This window comes from Theropithecus gelada, chromosome 16, assembly GCF_003255815.1.
Source record: "Theropithecus gelada isolate Dixy chromosome 16, Tgel_1.0, whole genome shotgun sequence".
Classification (NCBI taxonomy): Eukaryota; Metazoa; Chordata; class Mammalia; order Primates; family Cercopithecidae; genus Theropithecus; species Theropithecus gelada.
In genome coordinates this window covers 66,827,850-66,855,824 of record NC_037684.1, presented here as the reverse complement: position 1 = coordinate 66,855,824, position 27,975 = coordinate 66,827,850, and the positions used below count along the sequence as shown (strand labels likewise).

The 27,975-nt window shown below is 39.5% G+C and overlaps 1 protein-coding gene across 2 annotated transcripts; it reads left to right on the top strand.

The window, feature by feature from the left end:
- The first annotated feature begins 484 nt into the window (after positions 1 to 484).
- On the top strand, positions 485 to 27,975 carry LOC112609508 (myosin-2). Of its 2 annotated transcripts, none has more exons than XM_025362351.1 (40): positions 485 to 810; positions 1,026 to 1,068; positions 2,511 to 2,734; positions 2,836 to 2,979; positions 4,958 to 5,114; positions 6,324 to 6,351; positions 6,435 to 6,549; positions 6,648 to 6,740; positions 7,284 to 7,347; positions 7,462 to 7,560; positions 8,645 to 8,748; positions 9,273 to 9,411; positions 9,777 to 9,895; positions 9,985 to 10,134; positions 11,246 to 11,416; positions 11,541 to 11,850; positions 12,478 to 12,548; positions 13,715 to 13,802; positions 13,890 to 14,007; positions 15,450 to 15,573; positions 15,661 to 15,797; positions 17,231 to 17,486; positions 19,036 to 19,278; positions 19,370 to 19,546; positions 19,629 to 19,774; positions 19,858 to 19,948; positions 20,031 to 20,420; positions 21,241 to 21,367; positions 22,055 to 22,173; positions 22,315 to 22,511; positions 23,248 to 23,431; positions 23,508 to 23,673; positions 23,772 to 23,896; positions 24,056 to 24,364; positions 24,453 to 24,656; positions 25,235 to 25,360; positions 25,453 to 25,623; positions 25,707 to 25,811; positions 25,933 to 26,028; positions 27,691 to 27,975. In XM_025362351.1, the coding sequence occupies exons 3-40, from the start codon at positions 2,531 to 2,533 to the stop codon at positions 27,841 to 27,843; spliced, it is 5,820 nt and encodes a 1,939-aa protein (XP_025218136.1). In that variant the 5' UTR covers positions 485 to 810; positions 1,026 to 1,068; positions 2,511 to 2,530; the 3' UTR covers positions 27,844 to 27,975. The 2 variants fall into 2 exon arrangements, with proteins under 2 accessions (XP_025218136.1, XP_025218137.1); XM_025362352.1 differs by lacking the exon at positions 485 to 810 and adding an exon at positions 823 to 887.

Here is a 27,975-nt window from a genome sequence, read left to right as displayed (position 1 = left end):
TTCTCCCCAAGCCCTTTACAGATACAGATAAATCCCTTCCACATTACTCTAGCATGCGACACTAATATTGTCATTTTTTTCTCAGTGGGCTATGACACAAAAAAATGTTGAAAAGTACTCTCTAAAAATGCCTCTGCTACTAGAAAATATTCAGCCTTTTTTATTGCAGGCAAGTCAAATGGGTAGGGGGGACAGGAGATGGTGCGCTGGGTAGAGTGAACAGCTTTGGCAAAAGCAAAAAGGTGAGACAGCAAGGAAATTCTGAAACTACAGAAATATTGGAACAACAGAGAGGACTTTCTGTCTCTTTAAGTTTTTGAAGGCACACCGCTTAATTTTGCAGGGCTGGAAAGAAAGGATCAACAGGTAAAAATTAACTGTCCACAAAATTAAAATACACAGTTGTATTTTATTTATGTGACTTAACATGTGAAATATGCAAAAGTGATGCAAGGCAAGCCCGAATGGTATGCCCAGCAAAGCCAAAAAGAAGTTCCGAGGGAAACCAGGTATCCTGGCTGCCCAGCCACGGCCTTTATCCCCCAGCTTGACTCTTTCTTTCAGATCATCTTCTCAAATTATCCATAGGAGATTTATTCACATACTCAATAAGAAAAATATTTCTAATTATATCCAACCATTCTTAATATGAATGAGAATTATGCGGGGACGCTAGATTGCCAAGAGGTATTTTGCCAAACAATTCCTTTTGACTTAAGAAAGAAGAGGCAGCTGCATTGTTTCCATAGCTATCCATATAAAAGAGCCGTTGGAATGAGGCTGACTCGTCCTGCTTTAAAAAGCTCCAAGGTAAGTGGGAGCAGGACGGGCCTTTCAAGAGGGACACCGGTCACACCGCCCAGTGTCAGCAGCAGCTGCTAGTTCTGGTACTGCTCCTTCTGGAACTGCACATTTTACCTCTATGAATTTTGTTACTTCTGTTTACAATAGCAAGTAATGCCATAAATGGGATGTTTCTCCCTCTCTTTTTGGTTAATCAAGTGCTTTTCCCTTTTCTTTTATAGAACTGTCTCACTCCCAGGCTACATCTTCTCACTTGCTAACAAGGTAAGATTTGGACTAACCAGTTCCTGGAGGAGAATGTAAGAGGCTCTGGGATGGATTTCTGTCACTTAGCAACCTTTCAGAAAGTGCTTGTCTCAGTAAATACCCTCTAACAACTGTGCTTCAGGAAAGGGGTAGAAAAGGGAGGACTGTCTTTTCAGGACAATGCACACATCCTCATTTATGGCTCAAGCATTGGTGGGGTGACATTTGAGCAGGGGAATTGCTTTGAATAAATATATTGTCTGTGCAGGAAAAAAAGAGTCTACCCTCAGATTCCCTGGCTAAAAATCTCAAATTTGATCAAAATGCATCCTGCTGTTAGAATTCATTTAGTAAACATAATATCCAACAAAGTCAAAAGGAAGTAAGTAGGACAATCCTTCCTTTAAACTTCTTAAAGCCCTTGTAAAAAGTCGTCTTACACAATGCTGAGTGCTGTGGCATTTTTCTTATATATAATAGAGGTGTTAATATGCCCTCCCACTACATACTGCATTTCTAAAGGGAGAGACTAGGAGAGATGATTCAAATGAGTTTCAAGTAATTTGATCATGTAATGACTGCGGTAGCATTATTTTCCAAACCTTTCATTCTACTGATTCCACTGGCAATCTGCAGATCACATAGAATGGAGCAAACAGGGCCTGCATGCTTCAAAGGAAAATTTGGAATAGCAAAGGGAGCCCTTTGATGTAGAAGAATGAGGTTAACGTTGGCTACTGTTTTTATCCTTAATTAGTTTAAAGGGGTTAAACTGATGAACTGTATTTAATATGCAAAAAATTATGTCAGAGAAACTATACTAAGCACCTAACCTAAAAGAAAAAAAAGGGAAACAAAATTACAATCTCCAATAAAACACTGAACTTGAACAAATCTGGCTGAACAGGTAAAGGAGGAAATAAAGTTCTCCTACATTACATTCAAAACCTGGAATTTGGTGACATGATAATTCATGACATCTTATATATAAATGGTAGCCTGAACAATTTCAAATTACTTTCTCAGTCATCATTCGAACCTCTTTTTCAAAGTATCTTCACCATATATCATGGGTTGTGAATTAAGAATGGCGAATTTATAATCCCTATTCTAAAGATGGAGTCACTTAGGCTTAAAAAAAAATCAAGTGACATACCCAAGGTCACAAGCTACTCGACAGCAGCACTGGACTGTAACTCAGTTCCCGATGAGGATATGAGTCTTGGAGGATGAAATAAGACAATAGATGCAAAGCCCTGAATACGGTATTGGGTACACAGAGACCACCTGATGCATTTTCGCTCTTGTGATTATGTCTGTCTCAGTAACTATAGTATGGTGAATGGTAGACCTGTCTAGTGGAATTTCCAACTGGGTCTATGAAATACAACAAATATTAAGATTTATCAGTACACATGGCAATCCAGACTCTCTAATGTGAAATGTTTTATCTACTTTAGGACCTCAGAGTTCAGCAGCCATGAGTTCAGACCAAGAAATGGCTATTTTTGGGGAGGCTGCTCCTTACCTCCGAAAGTCTGAAAAGGAGCGCATTGAGGCCCAGAATAGGCCCTTCGATGCCAAAACGTCTGTCTTTGTGGCGGAGCCCAAAGAATCCTTTGTCAAAGGAAACATCCAGAGCAGAGAAGGAGGAAAAGTGACGGTGAAGACTGAGGGAGGAGCGGTGAGTAGGATCCCAGGAGCTTGCCACATTTTATTGATTTTTGTTGTTGGCGTTGTTTGGTCACTCAATTAATGTAAACGGTTATCTTTCCTGTTTACCAGACTCTGACAGTGAAGGATGATCAGGTCTTCCCCATGAACCCTCCCAAATATGACAAGATCGAGGACATGGCCATGATGACTCACCTGCACGAGCCTGCTGTGCTGTACAACCTCAAAGAGCGTTATGCAGCCTGGATGATCTACGTGAGTACCCCCTGCCAGCGCTCTTTATAATCATCCTCATGTACCCTACCATCCCGCTTCTTCCACTGAGCATAAACAGGTCACAGGTAGTGACTCATTTCACTTTCATCGTAGCCTAAGTAGTTAAAAGGCTTCATGATTGCTATTGTAAAGCACAGCTCAACAGCCAGCCCTTCCTTGTTTTTCCCTCCAAAGCTGGGGAAGGCCACTGTCCATGTTGACTGGGTTTGCCATGAAACCCTTAAGCAGGCATTTGAGCAGCTACTGCTTATATTTCAATCACAGGTTATCTTCCCCATTCCTCTTCCCCACTCCAGCCACAGAATCATCCAGAGTGAAAAGATAAACATGTTTTAACACTTGAAACTATTTTAATTTTTTTTTTTTTTGAGACAGTCTTGCTCTGTGTCCCAGGCTGGAGTGCGGTGGTGCGATCTCAGCTAACTGCAACCTCCGCCTCCTGGGTTCAAGTGAATTCTTGTGCCTCAGCCTCCAGAGTAGTTGGGATTACAGGCATGTGCCACCATACCCGGCTATTTTGTGTGTGTGTGTGTGTGTGTGTGTGTGTGTGTGTGTGTGTATTTTTTAGCAGAGACAGAGTTTCACTATGTCGCCCAGACTGGTCTCAAACTCCTGGGTTCAAACAATCCACCTGCCTTGGCCTCCCAAAGTGCTGGGATTACAGGCATGAGCCGTTATGCCCGGCCTACAATGTTTTTGTTCTTGTTTTTTTGAAAAAAACAAATTTCACTCATTTTCACTCAAAATAACAGCAATTTGTATCTGTGTGTTCTGGTCCCTTCTATCTGGAATGTCACTTCCTCGATGAAACCTCTCCCACTTCCCCAAGCAGTGACATATTCTGTCCTTTTGTTTCTGTCCCTGCCTTAACACTGACCATGTTTCTCCTTGATCATTCATTTACATGACTGTCTCCTACATAGACTGGGGATTCCTCAAGGGACATAATCTCATTTATCAGGTCTCATTTCTACTGTCTGGCAAAGGCCTGCACATAATACACATGCAGTAAATATTTTTAAACCAAATTTATTATATTTTTGCATAGTTTAGTCAGTGCCGATATTTAGCTAGGCAACACCTATACAAGTGTACCTAGTGTTGATGGTCAGCATCTCAGTCTAACTAGTTGGTGCCTGTCTTGAATCAATTGTCAAAGATATTAAAAATCCTCCTATTATAGTAATGATGTATATATATCATTTTGTGTTCTGTTTCCTTATAACTTAAAAATGTTTTGTAAATATTTTCTGAGTGTTGCTGTATACTTTCATGTTTACTTTTTTAAATGCCTGCATCATATTGTCTTAGAAGATTTACCAGTTCACCTAACCATTCCCTTACTGTTGGCCACTTAGCTTATGTCCAAATTTATGTTCTCATAAATTTGAATTATCTTAATGCTGCAAAGAAAATATAAACCATTTCCATAAAACAATAAAAAGTTTCATAGCACATGTGTTTAATAACATGTATTTCTTCTGCTGCTGTGTAAAAATCACTGTGAAAAGCCCTGAGGAGAGCAATAAGAAATCTGAATTGTAGTCGCTTCCCTCAGGATTCTGCCATTACATTGTTGAACCTGCCAACTAGTTTTCATGCTGATACCTTGAAGAAATAAGAGTACTCACTTAAAGTGCTCCTTTTTGTTAAAATTCAATTAATTTCCAGACTAGCCTGGGCAACAAAGTGAGACTTTATCTCTACAAAAAGCCTATACAAAATTAGCTGGGCATGGTGATGCACGCCTGTAGTACCAGCAACTTGGAGGGGTGAGGTGGGAGGATTGCTTGAGCCCAGGAGGTTGAGGCTGCAGTGAGCTGAGGTAGCACCACTGCACTCCAGCCTGGGTGACAGAGCAAGACACTGTCTCAAAAACACATTCAATTCATAAGTTAATTCCACAAATAACAGGAAAGGTCTTTGGGTACTTATTCTTTCTTTTTCCTTCTCATAGACCTATTCAGGTCTCTTTTGTGTCACTGTCAACCCCTACAAGTGGCTGCCAGTGTATAACCCTGAGGTGGTGACAGCCTACCGAGGCAAAAAGCGCCAGGAGGCCCCGCCCCACATCTTCTCCATCTCTGACAACGCCTATCAGTTCATGCTGACTGGTGAGTGAGCCGAATGCTTTGCGAGTGCATAAACTTTTAGAGCAGAACCATAGGAGAAAAAGACTTGAGGCAATCTCAACACATTCTTTGAGATCATCCCTTTTAGTTGAGGCTGGTGTATTTATGAAGCAGAAGGTCCAGGAAGGGGAGAAAGGCTGATTTGTAATCCTTAATATTACATAATTGCTAATGATCTCTTAAACTTTGAAAAGATCAACAGAGGCTGGCCATGGTTAGTTAGTATACTTTTGAATGACTCAGAAACTCAAATAAATATGAGCAAAAATACAAATATTTCTGTGTATGTATACACACACGTACACTCATGGACACATAATCACACATACGAACTGTGTCTCCGTTACTATGAGCCAAAAAACAGAAGAGTAAAACTTGTCTCTCTAGTTTTAGCCTCAGCATCCTAAATTGTGACAGATTAAACAGTCTCTCTATATGAAGGATGGCACAGTGCTATTGCCCTTTTCCCAGAACCAACCTGAACAGGCTCGAGATTTAAGGTGTATTTGGTATTAAGCTAGTTAGATACTGAATCTGCTTCCTACAATTTTGTCTTGGCTAGACCAATCTAAACTACTTGTGGCACCTTGAGAAGGGGCTTAGAGAATTCCTGTTCAGAGAGAGTAAAACATCAATACAAAATTTTACCTTTTCCTAAAAATAGGACCGAAGCTGTATTTCTAAAGCTATCACCTTCACTGTGCTTACTCCTTCTCACACACTAGAAATATCTCTGATGCTCATTCTTCAATACTTCTTGCACCCACAATATATAAGTCCCTAACTTAAATTGTCATCTAAACCTAACCAAAGAGTCGAGTCTACTTTCAGTGTTTATTTAGTGATCAAGTATTAAAAAGAAAAAGTCTGGTGCTTCAGGAACACACAGCTGTGTGGTCATCACTTATAGAGTGGCTTTCAAAAATTTTCCTTCATCTTAGAATTTTTTTCCTCAAATGAAATATTTCTTGGAAGATCTGAACATAAAACCAGTACAAATGATGGTGTTCTGTTTAAATGGGTGGATGTGTGCTGAAGTTGGGGAGGAGAAAGTGGTAGGTCTAGAGCTGGCCAAGCCCTAAAGGTTGCAAAGCCCAGACTGCATAATACTAAGTTCATTCCATTTTACTTTACTTATCATTTGCAAATATGTAAGAAAACAGTACTAAATGCCTACAATTTCTTTTGTAGACCGAGAGAATCAGTCAATTCTGATCACGTAAGTACATTTTATGCTTTCTTTACACGGCCGTGATAGCTGCTAGCTTTGAGACCATATCTGATTGACTTTTGATTTGACAGTGGAGAATCTGGTGCAGGAAAGACTGTGAACACCAAGCGTGTCATCCAGTACTTTGCAACAATTGCAGTTACCGGGGAGAAGAAGAAGGAAGAAGTTACTTCTGGCAAAATACAGGTGAGTCTGATTGTCACAGTCACAATCCAGGCTCTGTTGGGACTCTCGGGTAGGAAATTCCCAAGCCCCAGATGCAAGGACTGTTCTTGCCTTTGCAGGGGACTCTGGAAGATCAAATCATCAGTGCCAACCCCCTACTGGAGGCCTTTGGCAACGCCAAGACCGTGAGGAATGACAACTCCTCTCGCTTTGTAAGTCTTTTGGACACTCGAACAGATACTGCTCACTGGTCAAACTTTATGAGATGTTTGTAAATACATTCTCTGAATCTTGTTCATTCCCATTGTATTACATCATTGTTCTTTCCTTTTTCTCTGAGCATGTAATAACGTGGATCAAAACCCCATCTTGAAAGATACATGGCCTTTTTCCTGAATTCTTTCTTATCTGTCATGATCTATAATTATTCACAATTTAAAAATTTTTAATTTACAAATAATAATTATACTTATGAAATACAATGTGATGTTTTGATATATGTTATGTGTATATTATGGAATGATTAACATGCTAATTAACATATCCATTACTTCACATACTTAATAAATATTTACGATTTTTAAATCAAAGATAAAACTCTTCTACTTATAAGACGGGAGATACACCTTTTTCTACCTGATACAAATACTCTCTGAATTGATTTAATATTAAAGCACTAGCATCAAATGTTTTGAATTTCTCAAAGATTTAATATTATACAAAAACAAGGTAGTAATATTAGTTTTTATTTCAAGGGTAAATTCATCAGAATCCACTTTGGCACTACTGGAAAACTGGCATCTGCTGATATTGAAACATGTAAGTGTTCAGATATCTTTAAAATCATTCCTGATTCTTATGACCTAAAAAAACTGACCAAACATGTCACATGAATTTTTACACTTTTCTTATTTGTTATTTGTTTCCTTCCAGATCTGCTAGAGAAGTCTAGAGTTACTTTCCAGCTTAAGGCTGAGAGAAGTTATCATATTTTTTATCAGATTACATCAAATAAGAAACCAGAACTAATTGGTAAGAAATGTCATAATTCTTTCCCAGAATTACTGCATCAGTATCTATCAATGCATAGTCCAACCTAGTATTCTGTGACTGAATTTTGTCAAGTTTATATGCTATTTTATTTTTTAAAATAGCTTTGTGAGTTTGGTAAAAATTTATATGTGCTTATTAGAAAAATTCAAAGGGAAGTAAAAGGAAAAGTAAAAATAACATCTCTAATTCCTACTACTGTGAAATAACCACCATGAACACTTGGATGAATATCACTCTAGTTATTTTCTATATACATGTCTCTACATATAGACACATACATACAATTTTCATAACTGAAATCGTGGTTACATGCTCTCCTGTAATCTACTTTTTTACTGAACAATTATATATCATAGCGTTTTCCATGTCACTAAATATAGCTCCACATCATTATTTCCAATGGTTGCATAGTGTTTTATTCTAGAAATAAGCACAATTTACTTAACCATACCCTCTTTGCAGATAGATTATTTCCAATTCTGGATTGTATATAATCAACACTATAGTGATACAACTTTTCCCACTATGTGATTATCCTCTTTGGATTACAATAGTTTTGTTTGTTTGTTTGATGGTTGAGATGGAGTCTCACTTCATCACTCAGGCCAGAGTGCAATGGTGTAATCTCAGCTCACAGCAACCTCCACCTCCCGGGTTCAAGCGTTTCTCCCTGCCCCAGCCTCCTAAGTAGCTGGGATTACACACATGCGCCACCATGCCTGGCTAATATTTATGTTTTAGTAGAGATGGGGTTTCACCATGTTGTCCAGGCTGGTCTTGAACTCCTGACCTCAGGTGATCCACCTGCCTTGGCCTCCCAAAGTGATGGGATTACAGACATAAGCCACTGTGCCCAGACATTTTTTTTTTAAAATAAGGTTTATAAGAGCACCATGACATCAACTTCAAGGTGTTTGCAATGGTGCCCAATATCCTTTAAATGCCTCTTCAGTGCCCATCAATCATCAACCAAGCATCATAGTGCCTCACAATTTGTCCAGAAATCTCTTGTTTTAATGAAGAAGATAATTATGCTTATCTTTGCTCTGTTTCCTGTACTTAGAAATGCTTCTGATTACCACGAACCCATATGATTACCCATTTGTCAGTCAAGGGGAGATCAGTGTGGCCAGCATCGATGATCAGGAAGAACTGATGGCCACAGATGTAAGTAGAACACAAGAAAGTCGGAATTATTATGGTCAGTCAGAGTAATGGTGATCCAGATAAATATTCAGTGTCTAGTAGAAATGGCAAAGGAAGATTCCAGGATGCAAATGGACATGCCCCCTGGAGTCAAATGAAAAGAGTACGATGTGCCCCTACAGCATTTTACTTATCCGTTAACATTCTTCTAAAGATCTGTCATTTCTGAATTTCTAAACTATTTTTTTTCTTGCAATTGACTTGCATTACATTCCTACCATCTCTCAAAATAACAAGTTCCTTAGAGTTACTATCCTTATTCTCTGTTCTAAGTTCACGTTTTGAATCTTCAGAGGGTATGCACCTATAATTCTAAGGCTCTGTGCTGGCCTTTGGTTGACCAACTCTCTATATACCCAAGCTAAGGGGTTCCTTGTCTCCCATTAGTACTGATAGTTTCCTCAGGCCAGCAACGGAAGTGTGCACTATTAATAGTAAGCGTGTGGATCACAACTTAACAGCTATCCTATTGGTTATATTGACAGAGTGCTATTGATATTTTGGGCTTTACCAATGAAGAAAAGGTCTCCATTTACAAGCTCACGGGGGCTGTGATGCATTATGGGAACCTGAAATTTAAGCAAAAGCAGCGTGAGGAGCAAGCAGAGCCGGATGGCACAGAAGGTATCAACTAAGTCACCCACACGATCTTGCATTTGTTTGAAAATCACATTCTTAACTTGTTACCCATGAATCTTCCTAGGGAAGGTAAACTCACTTTTAAGAATTAAGTTTGAAAGTATCTGTATACCTAAATAATATGCCACGGGAAACATAAGCACTAGGTAGATGTTTCTTATAATTATTGAAGTTCTTTAGGACAAACTACCCCATAATCAAAAACTTGAACTTAGTGAAAACATGGGTAAGGATACTCGGAAAGAGATATTTGAAACGCTGCACAAAATACTTGTAGTTTAAAAAATATGTTTAAGGAAGTGGGTTTCTTTGGGCCACAATAACACTGTTCTACTCTTTCTTCTTTTTAGTTGCTGACAAGGCGGCGTATCTCCAGAGTCTGAACTCCGCAGATCTGCTCAAAGCTCTCTGCTACCCTAGGGTCAAAGTCGGCAATGAGTTTGTCACCAAAGGCCAGACTGTAGAACAGGTAGGTGCATAATTCAAATTAACTGCCAAGGATGAAAGCATTTTCACAGGCCTCTAATAACTTTGAGAGTTATAACTTTGTCTTTTAAGGTGACCAACGCAGTGGGTGCTCTGGCCAAAGCCGTCTACGAGAAGATGTTCCTGTGGATGGTCGCCCGCATCAACCAGCAGCTGGACACCAAGCAGCCCAGGCAGTACTTCATCGGGGTCTTGGACATTGCTGGTTTTGAGATTTTTGATGTGAGTTGGTAGCTGGTTGGTGACAGGATTTTATAGTAAGGCAATGGAAATATCTATATGAAGGAATTAGTGAAGACTATGACCTTTTCTTACCACCACTGAAATTATTTTAAGCCTTAAAAGAGAGTAACTGGGCAGTTACTGTAGTAGCAATTCCGCTTCTATAAAAAAACAACAATGCACTTAATAAGGACTCCCCAACTTGCTATATGATCCAAAGGGAGTTCTGAATTAGCTTAGTGCAGTGGGATTGAAGGTCTATTCTAAGAAATATTCAGAGACAATAAGAGCTGAGAAACATTAATAATTTAGAGTCAGCATTAAAAAATGCAATTAGCTTTTAAGACTCAGTATGATATCATGAAATAAAAATTCATATTTGATTATGAAATATATTTTTCTTGATTATAGTTTTTAAGAAGTTTACTTTTTTTTCTAATTATACAAGCAAAACTTAGGGCATTGCAGAGGACATAGAAGGTCCCAAGGAAAAAGATTCCACATAATTCTACTATTTATATGTAATATTAACATTTTGGTGAATACCAAAATGGTGTATTTTGGTATATTTTAAAAATATAAATGTGTATTGTCATACTTTATATAATACTTGGTATCTTGATTTTTTTTTTTCATTTCACATTAAAGAATAACCCAGGTGGCAATTATTGCTCACTTGCCATGCTGACCATGTGACTGCCATGCAAGATAGACTCCTCCCAGGCAGCTTCTCAGGGGTTGCAAGTTGGCTTTTAAATAAGTCAACAGAAAACTGTAAACCTTCTGGAAAATGTAGAAGATAATGGAAATAAACACAGGATGATTAAGTAGGTACTCAGGAAAATACCTGAATAAATTTAAGCAAACACAGGAAAAGAATATCATAATGGTAGGATTTTCTACAAAATGACAGCAGAAAAATAGTAGCTTCCATATGCCCTCAAACCTTCCATACTTTTCACCTTTTATTTCAAAGTCTCTTTAATCTAATGATTTTTAACATCTATAATATGAAGGCTTTTGGACACATATTTTTAAAATGGAAAAATTCTGTATTTTAAAAAAATGCTCAATTTGCTTAAGAGAGAAGTAAACATATCTATTTATTTAGTTCAACAGCCTGGAGCAGCTGTGCATCAACTTCACCAACGAGAAACTGCAACAGTTTTTCAACCACCACATGTTCGTGCTGGAGCAGGAGGAGTACAAGAAGGAAGGCATCGAGTGGACGTTCATCGACTTCGGGATGGACCTGGCTGCCTGCATTGAGCTTATTGAGAAGGTTGGTTTTGCATTTCCGAAACCATATTTTGTGGCAACTATATTATTCACTGCTTTTTATTTTAATTCTACAGACAGAAAAAAAAAAATAGAAGTGCAGTATTGTGTTGTGGTCTGCTTTTTAGCCTATGGGCATCTTCTCCATCCTGGAAGAGGAGTGCATGTTCCCTAAGGCAACAGACACCTCCTTCAAGAACAAGCTGTATGACCAGCACCTGGGCAAGTCTGCCAACTTCCAGAAGCCCAAGGTGGTCAAAGGCAGAGCTGAGGCCCACTTCTCTCTGATTCACTATGCTGGCGTTGTGGACTACAACATCACTGGCTGGTTGGAGAAGAACAAAGACCCCCTGAACGAGACCGTCGTGGGGCTGTACCAGAAGTCTGCAATGAAAACTCTAGCTCACCTCTTCTCTGGGACTCAAACTGCTGAAGCAGGTAATGCTCAAATGTTAATAATACTCTCTAGGTATTACAAAACGTGATGTTAAATTTGAAGCTAGTGATCTCTTAGGCCTGTAGAAGGGTTGCAGACCAAGCCCCTGGTTCCTCCAAGTATTGAATAGATAGGCAGCCTTGTAATCACATATTTGTGGCTCACTCCACTACTGACAGGAGCCCTACTGCAGAGTCAGAGAGGAATTATCAGACTGTCAACCAATGAAAAGCCTCAGCTTCTACGATTCTCTCCTACTTCTTCCTCCACATCTGCAGGATATAGAGTATCTGAGGGTATAAATCTTAGGCAACAGAGTGACAAACTTCTGCCTCTCAGTACTAGCTTCTATTGATGATTTTTGAAGTTAGTGCTCCCCACGTGTCCTAATATTAGGGAATCCCTCTCTATACGGTCAGGTGAATATCCCTGGTCTCATTTCCCACTGGAGAAAGAATCATAGATAAGTGGCTGCAAACTTAGTTAAAAAATAAGATTCATTCAGGCTCTATCAGAGAGGCCAGCTGGGTAGAAAAAAGGCTCCACTCAATGAACACGGAAATCAGCAAATAGCCAAGAAGTAGCCCTGCCAATTCAAAACTGTAATTATTTTCTTCCTTCTTCTTCAGAAGGTGGAGGGCCCAAGAAAGGCGGTAAGAAGAAGGGCTCTTCTTTCCAGACAGTGTCTGCCCTTTTCAGAGTAAGGAAGAAATTGTTTTTGACATTCTCCAATTACTTTGGGATTTTTTTTTTTTTTTACATGGGTCTGTTTTTCTGAATTTCTATTTTTGTTCTAAGGATATATTTATCTATTCATGTACTAATATCACATTACATTTATTAAAATTACTTTATAATATGCTTTGACATCTTGCTAGGCAAAATTCCCCTCATCTTTTCTTTGTAAAATTTATTTTTTATTTCAATAGGTTTTGGGGGAACCGGTGGTATTTGGTTACATGCATAAGTTCTTTAGTGGTGGTTTCTGTGCTTTTGGTGCACCCATCACCAGAGCAGTGTACACTGTACCCAATGCGTTAAAATTTGCTTTGAAAAGTACAAGATCATTCCATGAGTAGTTTAGAAAAGGACTGATAGTAACTAGTGACTCTGTTGATCTAACTTTGGAAAGAAGGGATTTAAATTACTCAGAAATTATTAGTTCACTTTTCATGCTGAGTCAAATAATGAGAAATATTTTATAGAAAATTTTATAGACCATAATACTCTGCCATTCACAATCTAGCTGAGCCATGAAAAAGAGCAATGACATGAACTCAGCGAGACCAAAAGACATCAGTATGGCTAATGAACTCATGAATTCTAGCAGCAAATCTGTAGTGCAACTAATATGTATCCTTGCTCTTCATCGAGTCAATTTTCAATTATAATTGGTAGGATTGCTCCCCTGTAGATAATCTTTATCCCCAAAACTTGATAGAGCTGGAAAAGAGGAGCTGTATTATAAGGAAAAAGTCCAAATGTGGTGCAGGCTTCCATTTCCTTATTGGAGAACTATGGAATTGAGTAGAAGAAAGAGCGATCATCTTGCATGGGAAGGCAATGGCCTTGTAAATGTATGTGTATGGCCAGGGACCAGGGTAGGAAGAAGGATGGTGTTGGTATAAACTGAAAAGAAGCACATGCTAGGATGCTTTCTGTGTGTAACTCCTGGAAACTCAAGTGCAGAAAGATCTATTGAGGAGGAAAGTGCATCTCAGGAGAAGCATTCAAAGTGTTGCCTTGTATGAACGCAGTCCATACTGGTCATTCAACTCAGCTATAGATATTGATTTTATAGACATCAATGACTGCTCATATCCATGTCTAGAGTCTAAGATGACAGGATTTCTCCCGATTTTACAGGAGAATTTGAACAAGCTGATGACCAACCTCAGGAGTACCCATCCTCACTTTGTGAGGTGCATCATCCCCAATGAGACTAAAACTCCTGGTAAGAAGTTCTATAATGAAAGGGCAAAGGGTGACTGCCACACCTCCTTTTTAACAGCTCTGCAGTGAAATAAATATGCATTTTTAGGTGCCATGGAGCATGAGCTTGTCCTGCACCAGCTGAGGTGTAACGGGGTGCTGGAAGGCATCCGCATCTGTAGGAAAGGATTCCCGAGCAGAATCCTTTATGCAGACTTCAAACAGAGGTCAGTTTCTCCTGATTATGGTGTATTCTGAAGTTTAATATGAACAAATTTAATGCAAGCAAAACAATTTAGTGAAACCCATGCCTCTACTTGTTAGTTGTGTCACAAAAACAAGTCAAAAAATGACAAGCCTCAAGTCTCGAACACTTTTTTTTGAGACAAAGTCTTGCTCTGTCACCCAGGCTGAAGTGCAGTGGCGTGATCTCAGCTCACTGCAACCTCTGCCTCCTGGGTTCAAGCGATTCTCCTGCCTCAGCCTCCCAAGTAGCTCGGACTACAGGCATGCGCCACCACACCCAGCTAATTTTTGCATTTTTAGTAGAAATGGGGTTTCATCATGTTGGCCAGGCTAGTCTTGAACTCCTGACCTCAAGTCATCCACCAGCCTTGGCCTTGCTCTCCAAAAATTTTGGGATTACAGCCTGTGCCACCATGCCCAGCTTCAAACACTTTTAAAATGTAAATATGCAACTTTTAAGCACCTTGTGGAATTTTCACTGGATTCGCCAGGCTCTTGGCTTAGCTCATAGACGTACACGTTAACTCCAATAATGATAAGAACGACCTTTTTGAGTGCTTAATATGTTTAGATTATCTTGTTTATTCCTTACAAAAACACAGCAGAGGTAGGTACTATTAAGACTTCATTTTATAGATGAATAAGCTGAGGCTCAGGGAGATTAAGGTACTTGCCCAAAGTAACAGTTAATAAGTGGTTGAGCTAGAAACTCTTCCATACAAACATAACTATTCATTTTCTGTCATTTCCTTTGGTATCATCTATGTTCGTCTTTTTCTCTCACATATTAGATTCCCAGTGTTTCCCGGACACAGAAGGAACATGTCACAATGACTGTTCCTCAGGTCCTTTTTCTCCTTTCTAGATAAGCCCATCTTGAGAATCAAAGAAAAGGCAGAGGTGGGGAAGGACTGGGTAGCAGCTGCTAGGAGCTGATCTCTCCTAGGTCTAGGTCAGGTGGCACTGACAGAGAATTCCAGGGCTCAAGATCCAAAGCATGTCTAAGTTTGATTTTAGGTGATTAGGATAGTTCCAAATACCTAAAGTGTACTCTCTACCAAATTCTTCAATGAAAAGTAGCTCTCTTGGATTCAGGGCCTTAAAAAGCAAATGCATCTAGTAAAGATAACACATTGCATTTTATTGGTTAGACACACCATAATGTGTGCCTTTCCTAAGGCAGAACCCTTTCCTAAGAACAGGGTCTGATGAGACAGAAAGGAAAGTTGCAACTGTGAGGGAAAGGCAGTGGAGTAAAAATTGGTTGCCAAAGGGATGACCATTCATATAAACAATGTTCTCCCTGTGAACAAAGAATAATATGTTTTTAAAAGCTCTGCTTTAAAAAGTGAATCATTTAATGTTTAGCTACGATTTGTGTCATCAGTAAACTAGTTTTTAAAAGTTATATGTACTTTAACAGATACAAGGTATTAAACGCAAGTGCAATCCCTGAAGGACAATTCATTGATAGCAAGAAGGCCTCTGAGAAGCTCCTTGCGTCCATCGACATTGACCACACCCAGTATAAATTTGGACACACCAAGGTAATACTCTGTAAATCCTACCTGATGCTATTCCTGTCCTTTTGAACTTCATTAAAGCTTCTGATCTGCAACTCTTACCACACATAGGTCTTTTTCAAAGCTGGTCTTCTGGGGCTCCTAGAGGAGATGCGAGATGACAAGCTGGCCCAGCTGATTACCCGAACCCAGGCCAGGTGCAGAGGGTTCTTGGCAAGAGTGGAGTACCAGAGGATGGTGGAAAGAAGGTATAAAACATTATGTTTATTCACATATTCCGTCTTCAAAAACATATTTGAAATGGCTTACAATTAAGACTCGGCTTATGATAAGGACACTAAAGAAGATATGAATAAGAGTCCTATAATGAAGTGGGAATATACATGTACCAGAAAACTTAAGGAAGGAACCATCACCTTCTGACTGTATGGGTAAAAACTTGAGAAGCATAAAGTGTGTGTACTTCTTACCTAACAAGATAAAATACACCAGTGAGTAAGCAGAAGCAAACTTTTGCCCTAGCACTTGTTTCTAATGTGAATTTATTGGACAGATCATTAGATAAGAATCAAAGAAAAGGCAGAGGTGGGGAAGGACTGGGTAGCAGCTGGACGTTGACCTGCATAACAGACAGTATAGTCAAGAGTGGTTTTAACACAGGATGCAGAGACAACTTTTTCCCTCCGATCATTTATGTTATCAAACTATCATGGTTTAAAATATTAGGGGCCATTTATCTGTGAAAGACTTTTTGCAGTAAGTTAACACAACATCATCAGGGAATGTTGCTTTTCGGTCATCTAATCTGATGCAAGGACAGAGTTCAAAGACTATAGAGCCAGGTGTCTCAACGTACAGGATGTATGTAACCAGGACCATTACTCCATGCTGAGAAAGGCATTTTACATTGCCACCTATACATCTACACATCTACATATGTGTATGCAGATATATAAATAATTTACATGAAGCAAATTTTATTTTTACCACTTGTAATTATGCTAATGTTTTCAACTATATTCCATTTCATTAAAAACAATAAATTCTGGTCATGATCCATGATACATATATATTTGGGTAACTGTCTATATATGCGGTAATTAGTTGTAAAAATCATTTAGATGAAAACAGAAGTGGTATTAGAGAGTAGAATGCAACATTCACACAACATCAATATATAATGCCAGAGATTTTTGAAGAAATTCTGAGTTTTTAAAATCTCAGGCCCCACATATCCCTAAAGAGCTGTGTCCCCCTTCACTGCCCTTGGTGGTGTTTTAGTAGCAATGTTTGAGAAGCACTGATGTACAGCAAGGCTCCTCAAAGGGTGCTCCTTGGACTTGCAACATCAGCGTTCCTTGCAAACTTGTTAAAAGTGCCAATTTTCAGGCCCCACCCTAGATCTTCTGAATCTGAATCTGTGGAGGTGAGGGTCAGGAGTCAGTATTTTCACAAGCCCTTCAGGTGATTCTTATGCATGCCAAAGTCTGAGAAGCAGTGATGTAGAGAAATGAGTGACCTTAGCAAGACCTTGACCATCATCCCAAAATAGAATTTCTTTCATCTGCATGTTTGAAAGCAGAGTAGGAACAAGGTGGAGCCAAATCTCCAACTCTCACTGCCAAGGTTTCATCTCATTTCATCAGCCACACAATACTAATTTGCATCAATTAAATTTCAGGGAGGCTATCTTCTGTATCCAGTACAATATCAGAGCCTTCATGAATGTCAAGCACTGGCCCTGGATGAAACTCTTCTTCAAGATCAAGCCTCTGCTGAAGAGTGCAGAAACTGAGAAGGAGATGGCCACCATGAAGGAAGAATTTCAGAAAACTAAAGATGAACTTGCCAAGTCAGAGGCAAAAAGGAAGGAACTGGAAGAAAAGATGGTGACGCTGTTGAAAGAAAAAAATGACTTGCAGCTTCAAGTTCAGGCTGTGAGTTGGAATATCACCCTTGGTATCACTAACCAGGATGCAAGTGCTAGGACTCTGACCACTGTGGGCCATGAGTTTGGTAATTGCATGGGAGACACTCATTGGAGGCAAAAGGTTAAAACACTCCAATGGTGCGAAAAGGTCCAAACGTTCCTCCATTGCCCAATAACCCCCAACAAACCAGTACCAGGGCAGTAGGTAGAAAAGTCCCTCATTTTCCACTGTACACAATTTCATCAAACCACAAGATTTTTGACTTATTTTCCCTTTAAATACAGTCCTTAAAAATGATTTTAATATAACACAGTCCCAAATAAAATATGAAGGGGAGGATAGCATGGAGAGAGTAATATTTTTCTGAAACTTCCTTGAACTTCTAGATGTCCACGGGTCTTAAATTAGAGTAGGAACAGCTGACAGCACTCTACATCCAATTTTACTGAATTATCGTGTGATATTGATCTCAAAAACTCAGACTCCCTCTTTCTAATCTGTCTCCACAGTCAGTGTCCCATCATGTGACACCCACATTGTTGCATCAGCACCAAAGTTGCTCAACCTACTTCCCAATTCTCTGTTCTTCCATTCAGCCTGCTCACTGCCCTCTCCTGAACTAATCATTTGAGAACTGCTTCCATCAACTTGAGACTATAATTTATAAGACTATGTTTTATTTGGAGTGAATTGAATTGGTCTACTTATCACAAAGTCATATTTTTTTCTGTTAAGACTGGTCTCTCTGTCAACGTTGAGCAGTGTAATAACTCCGAGCAGTGTAATAACTCCTAGATTACAGAAGGAAAGAGAGCCCTTCCAATCTATCCTGTATTCTCTTCTGTTGCCCCCAGCGATTTATGCGGAACCTGTACTAAACCACTGTATTCATTGCATGGTTATACACAGCACCCTGCATTGCTTAATGTATTCAAAGGCTGATATGGAAGATTACTGATGAGTATATATTCCAGTGTCTCCTTCATTTCCTGCCTGCCCTGACCCCCTTAATTGGAAACAGCAGGTTGCCAGGAATTTCTTGATTACTTTATGTTTCAACTTGAATTTAGTACATCATAATCAGGAGCATCCTCCAGTACTACAAAAAAAAAAAAAAAATCAGTAGCAGCTGTATCTTGAATTTGTCCTGCTAGAATGCTTCCCCACACCCCTCTTCCTCCTCTCCACAATAAGTTGATTTCTGCAAAAGCAAATCTTGCCCCTCTGTCAAGGCCCAAATCAAATAGCAGTTCTTTCATGAAACCATCTCTGATCCAAATTCTCTGATCTGTTATGTCACTAATTACTTTCTACATTATTTTCTAATCTACTGTAGAATACATTCTTTTAGGGGAACAGAACAACAACTGGTACATTTTGGCTTACCCACATGTGGAAAATGTATACAGTAGGGTGGTTCATGGAACAAGAATTTGTGAAGGCGTAAATAAATGAATATAGGAAAGTCAAAAGATCAAATGCAGAAACATACACTCTTATCATTGTAAAGTATTTCATTCTTTCTTCCCAATTTTGATCTTGTTTCCAACTTAAGGAAGCTGAAGGCTTGGCTGATGCAGAGGAAAGGTGTGACCAGCTGATCAAAACCAAAATCCAGCTAGAGGCCAAAATCAAAGAGGTGACTGAAAGAGCTGAGGATGAGGAAGAGATCAATGCTGAGCTGACAGCCAAGAAGAGGAAACTGGAGGATGAATGTTCAGAACTCAAGAAAGACATTGATGACCTTGAGCTGACACTGGCCAAGGTTGAGAAGGAGAAACATGCCACAGAGAACAAGGTATCAGTCATATTCTGAAATACTATATAGGGGTTCTGCCACCCAAATAAGCTGCTTTAGAGCAACTAAGCTGCTTTCTTCACCTTTGTAGGTGAAAAACCTCACAGAAGAGATGGCAGGTCTGGACGAAACCATCGCTAAGCTGACCAAGGAGAAGAAGGCTCTCCAGGAGGCCCACCAGCAGACCCTGGATGACCTGCAGGCAGAGGAGGACAAAGTCAACACCCTGACCAAAGCTAAAACCAAACTTGAACAACAAGTGGATGATGTATGTCTAGTATCATCAAGGACATTATTTTCTTCTAAAGGAAGATAAGCATTCCTTCTGATTCAACATTATTTATATTTAGCTTGAAGGGTCTTTGGAGCAAGAAAAGAAACTTCGCATGGACCTAGAAAGGGCTAAGAGGAAACTTGAGGGTGACTTGAAGTTGGCCCAAGAGTCCATAATGGACATTGAAAATGAGAAACAGCAACTTGATGAAAAGCTCAAAAAGTAAGTAAGAAAGAATTGCTTATGGATTTGCTTCCAACATTGGATACGGACTAAATTGTTGTCCTTTGCTACTTTTCTAAAAGGAAAGAGTTTGAAATCAGCAATCTGCAAAGCAAGATTGAAGATGAACAGGCACTTGGTATTCAATTGCAGAAGAAAATTAAAGAATTGCAAGTAAGTACATGATTTTCATCAGTCTGGCTCGGAGGCAGTTATGATACAAAGAAGCTGAGTTTGTATTTTGCACCATTTCCAGGCCCGCATCGAGGAGCTGGAGGAAGAAATTGAAGCAGAGCGGGCCTCCCGGGCCAAAGCAGAGAAGCAGCGCTCTGACCTCTCCAGGGAACTGGAGGAGATCAGTGAGAGGCTGGAAGAAGCCGGTGGGGCCACTTCAGCCCAGATTGAGATGAACAAGAAGCGGGAGGCTGAGTTCCAGAAAATGCGCAGGGACCTGGAGGAGGCCACCCTACAGCATGAAGCCACGGCAGCCACCCTGAGGAAGAAGCACGCAGACAGTGTGGCCGAGCTTGGGGAGCAGATTGACAACCTGCAGCGGGTGAAGCAGAAGCTGGAGAAGGAGAAGAGTGAGATGAAGATGGAGATTGATGACCTTGCTAGTAATGTAGAAACGGTCTCCAAAGCCAAGGTACTACAAGTTCTGGGAAATTGTTATTGAAAATAATGCCTTACGGACACATCATAGTTTACACAGGGCACTTTTTACACATAAAGTCATTTGTTAATTGCAGTAATTCAGGGAAGTAAGCACAAAAAAATCAGTGTTTTTACTATTTCCATTTAACAAATAAAGGATCAGAAATTCAAAGAGGCCAAGCACTTTGACCCATCACACCATTAATAAACGACAACACCAGTTTTTGAATATAAGCCATCTGTGTTCTCCAAGTCTCCAGTTAGAGAACAAAGGTCTCCAATAATTTCAAGGAAATTGAAGTGAGGAAAGTTTCATCATACATAAAAGCAATGAAGTATTTTGGAACATGCTTTTAGAAAATGTACATTATACAATTCTAACAAAATCTTAAAATTAGAACATAACCTTAACATTTTCATATTAATATTGAACAGAGCTTCATGATTAGCTTTCATAAAATATAAGAAAAATTAGCCAGGCATGGTGGCGCGTGCCTGTAGCCCAGCTATTCAGGAGGCTGAGGCAGGAGAATCGCTAGAACCTGGGAGGCGAAGCTTGCAGTGAGTCAAGATCGCACCACTGCACTCCAGCCTGGGGAGAAAGCAAGACTCCTTCTCAAAAAATAAAATAAAATAAAATAAAAAAAAGAAAAACTTTTATGCATTACATTACATACAAGACAATTTGGTTTATTTTCTATATTAAGATAAATTTGTATTTTTTATTTCGGGGAGAAGGTTTAGCAACTGCAAAGGTGATTATTATTTGCTTAAAAGGTCTCTGTTTTCTTCTTTTACTTTTTCTTCCATAGGGAAACCTAGAGAAAATGTGCCGGACTCTAGAGGATCAAGTGAGTGAACTGAAATCAAAGGAAGAGGAGCAGCAGCGGCTGATCAATGACCTGACTGCGCAGAGGGGGCGCCTGCAGACTGAATCTGGTAACGCTCCCCTCTTCTGTGCAGCTTCAGGGTGGAGAGGATGCAATTAAGAACAACTGATTTGGTGATGTGGGAGCCTAATAATAGCAGCTGAGAACATGTCTGATTCACCAAACGACTCAGACACCTGACCTGTGTGCAAGGTCATCTTGGGACAATGCTGGAGATAAAGGTTTCAATTGAACAGGATCAAGCTCTGTTCCAGAATGGCCTTGAGTATTTGCTCATTGTGAGGACGTTGGGATTAGGGGTTACTCCAGCATGAGTCCAGGGCTTCTCTTTCAGGCCAAGTTTCTCTTTATTTTATGCGGGTCAACTAACTTCCAGAATGGGGCAACGAATAGCCCAGTCTCTCAAAAGTCCTATGGAATGGGGACTATGTAGAATTAGACATTTTCGCTTACTCGTTGACAGTCATCATGAGGTTTCGTACGATATTATAGAATCCTGAAAGAATCAGTGATGGAAAGGACAAAAAGAATTTAAGCTGTATTTATTCATTCTGATTGATCTGAAAGTTTCACCATAAAAACTGAAAACTTGGCACTGAGCATGAAGATGTCAGCATAGAATTCAACCATCTGAGCACTCAATTTGGGAAAATAAGAGTCAAAATTTCTTTCTAACATGGGCTTGCAGAATCTTGTTTTTCACTTAAAAAATGGTGCCATTTCTTTTGTCCATCAGGTGAATTTTCACGCCAGCTCGATGAAAAGGATGCTCTGGTGTCTCAGTTATCAAGGGGCAAACAAGCCTTTACTCAACAGATTGAAGAATTAAAGAGGCAACTTGAAGAGGAGATAAAAGTAATTATGACTCTAAGACAGACTTTTCCCATATGAGCTGATTCTACATGGAGGCTGTTATACCAGCTTTCAAAAGGTTTTGAAAGTTAAGAGTTAAATATTTAAATATCCAGTAAAATGAAGGTGTAACTGTCTCCATAGGCCAAGAACGCCCTGGCGCATGCCCTGCAGTCCTCCCGCCACGACTGTGACCTGCTGCGGGAACAGTATGAGGAGGAGCAGGAATCCAAGGCTGAGCTGCAGAGGGCACTGTCCAAGGCCAACACCGAAGTTGCCCAGTGGAGGACCAAATATGAGACGGACGCCATCCAGCGCACAGAGGAGCTGGAGGAGGCAAAGTATGTGCACAGATAGGAGAGAATGAGCAGAAAACTTTGCATATTGAATCAGAAAAACATGACCTTTGAAGATTCAGTGAATTAGTCCACAAATGCTCGTTAATTGGCTTCTATGTGCCAGTCACAATCAGGCCCTGAGAGTAAGACATGAATAAGTCAAATATGGTCCCTGCCTTATGATCCGAAAATCTAGTTAAGAAAACAAAGAAAAGCAAATAATTACACTGATAATGAGGGGCCTCACTGCTGTTTGTCAAGCACAATGAGTTCATTGCTGCATCAGGGGCTTGTACCTGCTGTTCCCTCTGTCTGAAATACTCTCTCCACAGACTTCCCTTTGGCTCACTCTCTGACTTCTTTTAGCTCTTGACTCAAATATTATCTCTTCATGGAGACCTTCACTGAATATCTAGAATAGTTGCCCGCCATTTACTCTATTTTATTTTGCTTCACTGCACTTATATCTGTAAGGTATTATTACAATGTTCTGATTTGCTTATTGTTTACCTCTCTCACTTATTTGTGATCTTCATGAGGCAGAGACCTTTTTTGTCTTGGTCACTGCTGTGTAGCCAGTGTCTAGTTCATAAAAGGGGCCCATCGATATATGTTGAAAGAATGAAAAGTGGCTGGGTAGCATTATTGTGAAGTTTCTAATACTCTTCAGTGTGTGTGGTAATAGCTCATAATTCATATTATGGTTTGCTTCTCTCTGAAAACACGTATAATCTTCAAGGAAGAAGCTGGCCCAGCGGCTCCAGGCTGCTGAGGAACATGTAGAAGCTGTGAACGCCAAATGTGCTTCCCTCGAAAAGACGAAGCAGCGGCTGCAGAATGAGGTCGAGGACCTCATGCTTGACGTGGAGAGGACAAATGCCGCCTGTGCCGCCCTTGACAAAAAGCAAAGGAACTTCGATAAGGTAATTCCTCCAGCATCCTCTGCTCTGTACTCTACTGTTTTGTCTTTACAGCAGGTAACAGGTCTTGGTTTTTCAGATCCTGGCAGAATGGAAACAGAAATATGAGGAAACGCATGCCGAGCTTGAGGCCTCCCAGAAGGAGGCCCGTTCCCTTGGCACTGAGCTGTTCAAGATGAAGAACGCCTATGAGGAATCTTTGGATCAGCTAGAAACCCTGAAGCGAGAGAACAAAAACTTACAGCGTGAGTCCCTATCACATTCAATAATATTCATAACTTGGAAGAATCTTTCCCTTATGTCACGTGTTTAACCAAATACCTACCTTTTACTCAAACGACAGAGGAGATTTCTGACCTCACGGAGCAGATTGCAGAAGGAGGGAAACGTATCCATGAACTGGAGAAAATAAAGAAACAAGTGGAGCAAGAAAAGTGTGAACTTCAGGCTGCTTTAGAAGAAGCAGAGGTACATGTAAAATTGTGCATTATAAAAAATTTTGGAAAAAAAATTAGGTACATCTGCATAGAGTGAATAAAAAGACACATAGCACAAAATTATTGGTGTCCAGAAAAACTTCAGAAAGCTTTTGGTTCCTTGCTGATGTCACCTCTTGCTGTCATTAAGGCATCTCTTGAACATGAAGAGGGAAAGATCCTGCGCATCCAGCTTGAGTTGAACCAAGTCAAGTCTGAGGTCGATAGGAAAATTGCTGAAAAAGATGAGGAAATTGACCAGCTAAAGAGAAACCACATTAGAATCGTGGAGTCCATGCAGAGCACGCTGGATGCTGAGATCAGGAGCAGGAATGATGCCATCAGGCTCAAGAAGAAGATGGAGGGAGACCTCAATGAAATGGAAATCCAGCTGAACCATGCCAACCGCATGGCTGCCGAGGCCCTGAGGAACTACAGGAACACCCAAGGCATCCTCAAGGTAAACGGGCCCCAAGAGATGGTTCCAGGACAATCGGGGTGCCTGCAACCCTGAGAACATGGTGTCTCAATGACGGTTTGTTTCACAGGATACCCAGCTCCACCTGGATGACGCTCTCCGGACCCAGGAGGACCTGAAGGAGCAGCTGGCCATGGTGGAGCGCAGAGCCAACCTGCTGCAGGCTGAGATCGAGGAGCTGCGGGCCACTCTGGAGCAGACAGAGAGGAGCAGGAAAATTGCAGAACAGGAACTCCTGGATGCCAGTGAGCGTGTTCAGCTCCTTCACACCCAGGTGGGATTCAGCACAAAGAACTCCCCCATAGTAAATTTTATATGTCAGAATAGATAAGCCTGAGTTTTTATAAGACAGCCAGACCTAATATGTCTACCAAATTTTCTTTGCAAATAATACAGAACAGTAATTCTGCATTATTGAGAAATCTTTCCCTGTTTTGCTTTGAAAAACTATTGTTGATTTGCTTCCTATAATATTCTAAGGCTGCCCATATTCTATTGTGTTAATATCTTTATTGGCCCTCATTATCAATATTCACATTTCATTCTGGAGAAATGGAATGTTATGTGCATGTCTATTATACTTTTATCCCTGTGAATGGTCCATTGGTAAATGATAATTATAAAATTATAGAGCTATTTGGTCTGCTTGTGACCTATGCACTTGAAGATGCTGAATATTCTATAATATTTCTATTTTATTTAATTGTACTACATAACACAATCCTTTAATTCTTTCATATTAAAAGGCATTTTTTGACTTGCAGATTTCTATCTGAATTTTTTTCAAGAAGTGGTTACCTATAAATACTATGGTAACACAATTTTTAAAATGTACAAACTCTTTTTAAACAGAACACCAGCCTAATCAACACCAAGAAGAAGCTGGAGACAGATATTTCCCAAATGCAAGGAGAGATGGAAGACATTCTCCAAGAAGCCCGCAATGCAGAAGAGAAGGCCAAGAAGGCCATCACTGATGTGAGTGGCAGGAACACTTGCCCACTGATTTAGCAGTAGGATTTCCTGACATCTATAACTTTCTTGGTTTTCTTGATTTATTTGCTATTTAGGCCGCCATGATGGCCGAGGAGCTGAAGAAGGAGCAGGACACCAGTGCCCACCTTGAGCGGATGAAGAAGAACATGGAGCAGACAGTGAAGGACCTGCAGCTCCGCCTGGATGAGGCTGAGCAGCTGGCCCTGAAGGGTGGGAAGAAGCAGATCCAGAAACTGGAGGCCAGGGTGCGTCTCCCAATATCTGTCTATTTCCATCTGCTTTCAGTGCCTGATTGGATCAAAGTTCTTAAGAGCCTACTTATTTGTAGGTACGGGAGCTGGAAGGAGAGGTTGAGAGTGAGCAAAAGCGTAATGCTGAGGCTGTCAAAGGTCTGCGCAAACATGAGAGGCGAGTGAAGGAACTCACTTACCAGGTACGGCAGTAGTTTTTAGCAGCTAAGCACTGGTCGAAGTCTATGTGAAATACTCATATGCAATGATGCAATAGTCATGTGCTTTAGTAATTAAGGTCCTGGACTTTTTATAATCTTTCAGACGGAAGAAGATAGAAAGAATATTCTCAGACTTCAAGATTTGGTAGATAAACTTCAGGCAAAAGTGAAATCTTATAAGAGACAAGCTGAGGAGGCTGTAAGTAATTTTAAGATTGAAGTCCTCAAATTAAGCTAATAAATAATTACTACCTCTTGTAGTAACCAAGCTGTTTGCTTTATAGACTTCTGCGTGCGTACTTAACATTTGTTTTTGTACAATAATTATTGTGTATCATTTGTAATATCAGTAGCTTCACTTTAAAAGTAAACTTTCAATCCATCAAGAAACCTGAAAAAAATTAAAAGCAGAAATAATACAGGCCATACTCTCTGGCCACAGTATGATGGAGTTGTAAAGTGATGATAAAATATAAGCAAAAATTCTTGGGTACTTAAATATTTAAAAAACTAACTTTCTTAAATAACTCTTGGTTTAAAGTGAAAATAAAAACATAATTACTAAATAATTATTAATTATAAGTAAATATCACAAGGAAGATGCTACTTTTACAAACCTACAGAATGTAGTCAAAGCTGTGCTTGGAGGCTAATTCATTGCTTTAAATGCTTTCATGATGAACCAAAAGTAAAAATAAATAAATAAATGGACAGTCCAATAAAGAAATTATAAATAATAATAAAACAGTAGAAGAAGTACTGTTAAAAATAAAAGTAGAAACTGGTGAATTAGAGTATACTATTTTCTATTTGATAACTTCATTAATATTTGTAACTTCTGGAGAATTAACAAAATAAATGTACTATAACTAATTTAATCAAGGAAAATGAGACAGAAAATACAACATTAGAAATGAGAAAGGGAATAAGCTATACACATAGAGGATTACTTTTTAATATAAAACATACATCTATCAATAAAGTTGAAGCCCTGAAAAAAATTGATGATTTTTCTAAGAGAATATAAATTACCAAGTTGGCTGAATTACTTCTGGAAATGGACCCAAGTCCAGATAGATCTTTCAAAATTTCAAGGAACAGATAATCCCCCAGCTATGTAGGCTGTTCAAGAGCATGGGAAAAGATGGAAAGCTGTCCAATTCATTTTAAGAAGCTCACATAGCCCTCATACCAAAACTTGTCCAAGAGAGAACAGAGGGAGAAAAACTAAAGGCAGTTTTACTCATAAAGACAGTTACAGCAAAGATAAATTACTAAGTAGTAAAAGTCTTACTTTATTAAAGGAATCGTCTTCCAGTGATTAAATAAGGTTAATTCTTACAATGTAAAGATTACCTAATATTAGGTAATCTGTCAATAGAATCATTACATCCAATGCAGGTGGAAAAAAGTAACCATTTTGAAATGTGCCAAAATGATACATGACAAAAATCCAGTATTTATTTCAATTTTTAAAAACTTAATAAATTCATTCTTAATATGATAAAAAACTAACCCAAGTGAAAATCACCATCTTACAGCAAGCATTAACAACTATGACTTTAATATTCTTGCCTTCCTCTCTAAGCTTATATTTTCCTTCTTATTCTACTTGTGGTACATATATATTATGTGTTTTGGTTGCCAAAATAGAGATGTAAGATATATATAATATATATCATATATATATGACACCAATAAATAAATCTTAAAATTAATTTCAATTATAAGCCCTAGATGTTGCTTCTCCATAGATGCCTTTCTTCTCTTAGGTCTAAAGAAGAATCCTTTCTTCTCTTAGGTCTAAAGAGTCTAGAAAGATGTAAGTGTGAGTTGCTTACAATTCCATTTTTATTCTCAGGAGGAACAATCCAACACCAATCTAGCTAAATTCCGCAAGCTCCAGCATGAGCTGGAGGAGGCCGAGGAACGGGCTGACATTGCTGAGTCCCAGGTCAACAAACTGCGGGTGAAGAGCCGGGAGGTTCACACAAAAGTCATAAGTGAAGAGTGACCATGTCCTGATGCCATGCAGTGACTGAAGACAGGCACAAAATGTGACATCTTTGGTCATTTCCCTCTGTAATTATTGTGTATTCTACCCTGTTGCAAAGGAAATAAAGCATAGGGTAGTTTGCAAACAATA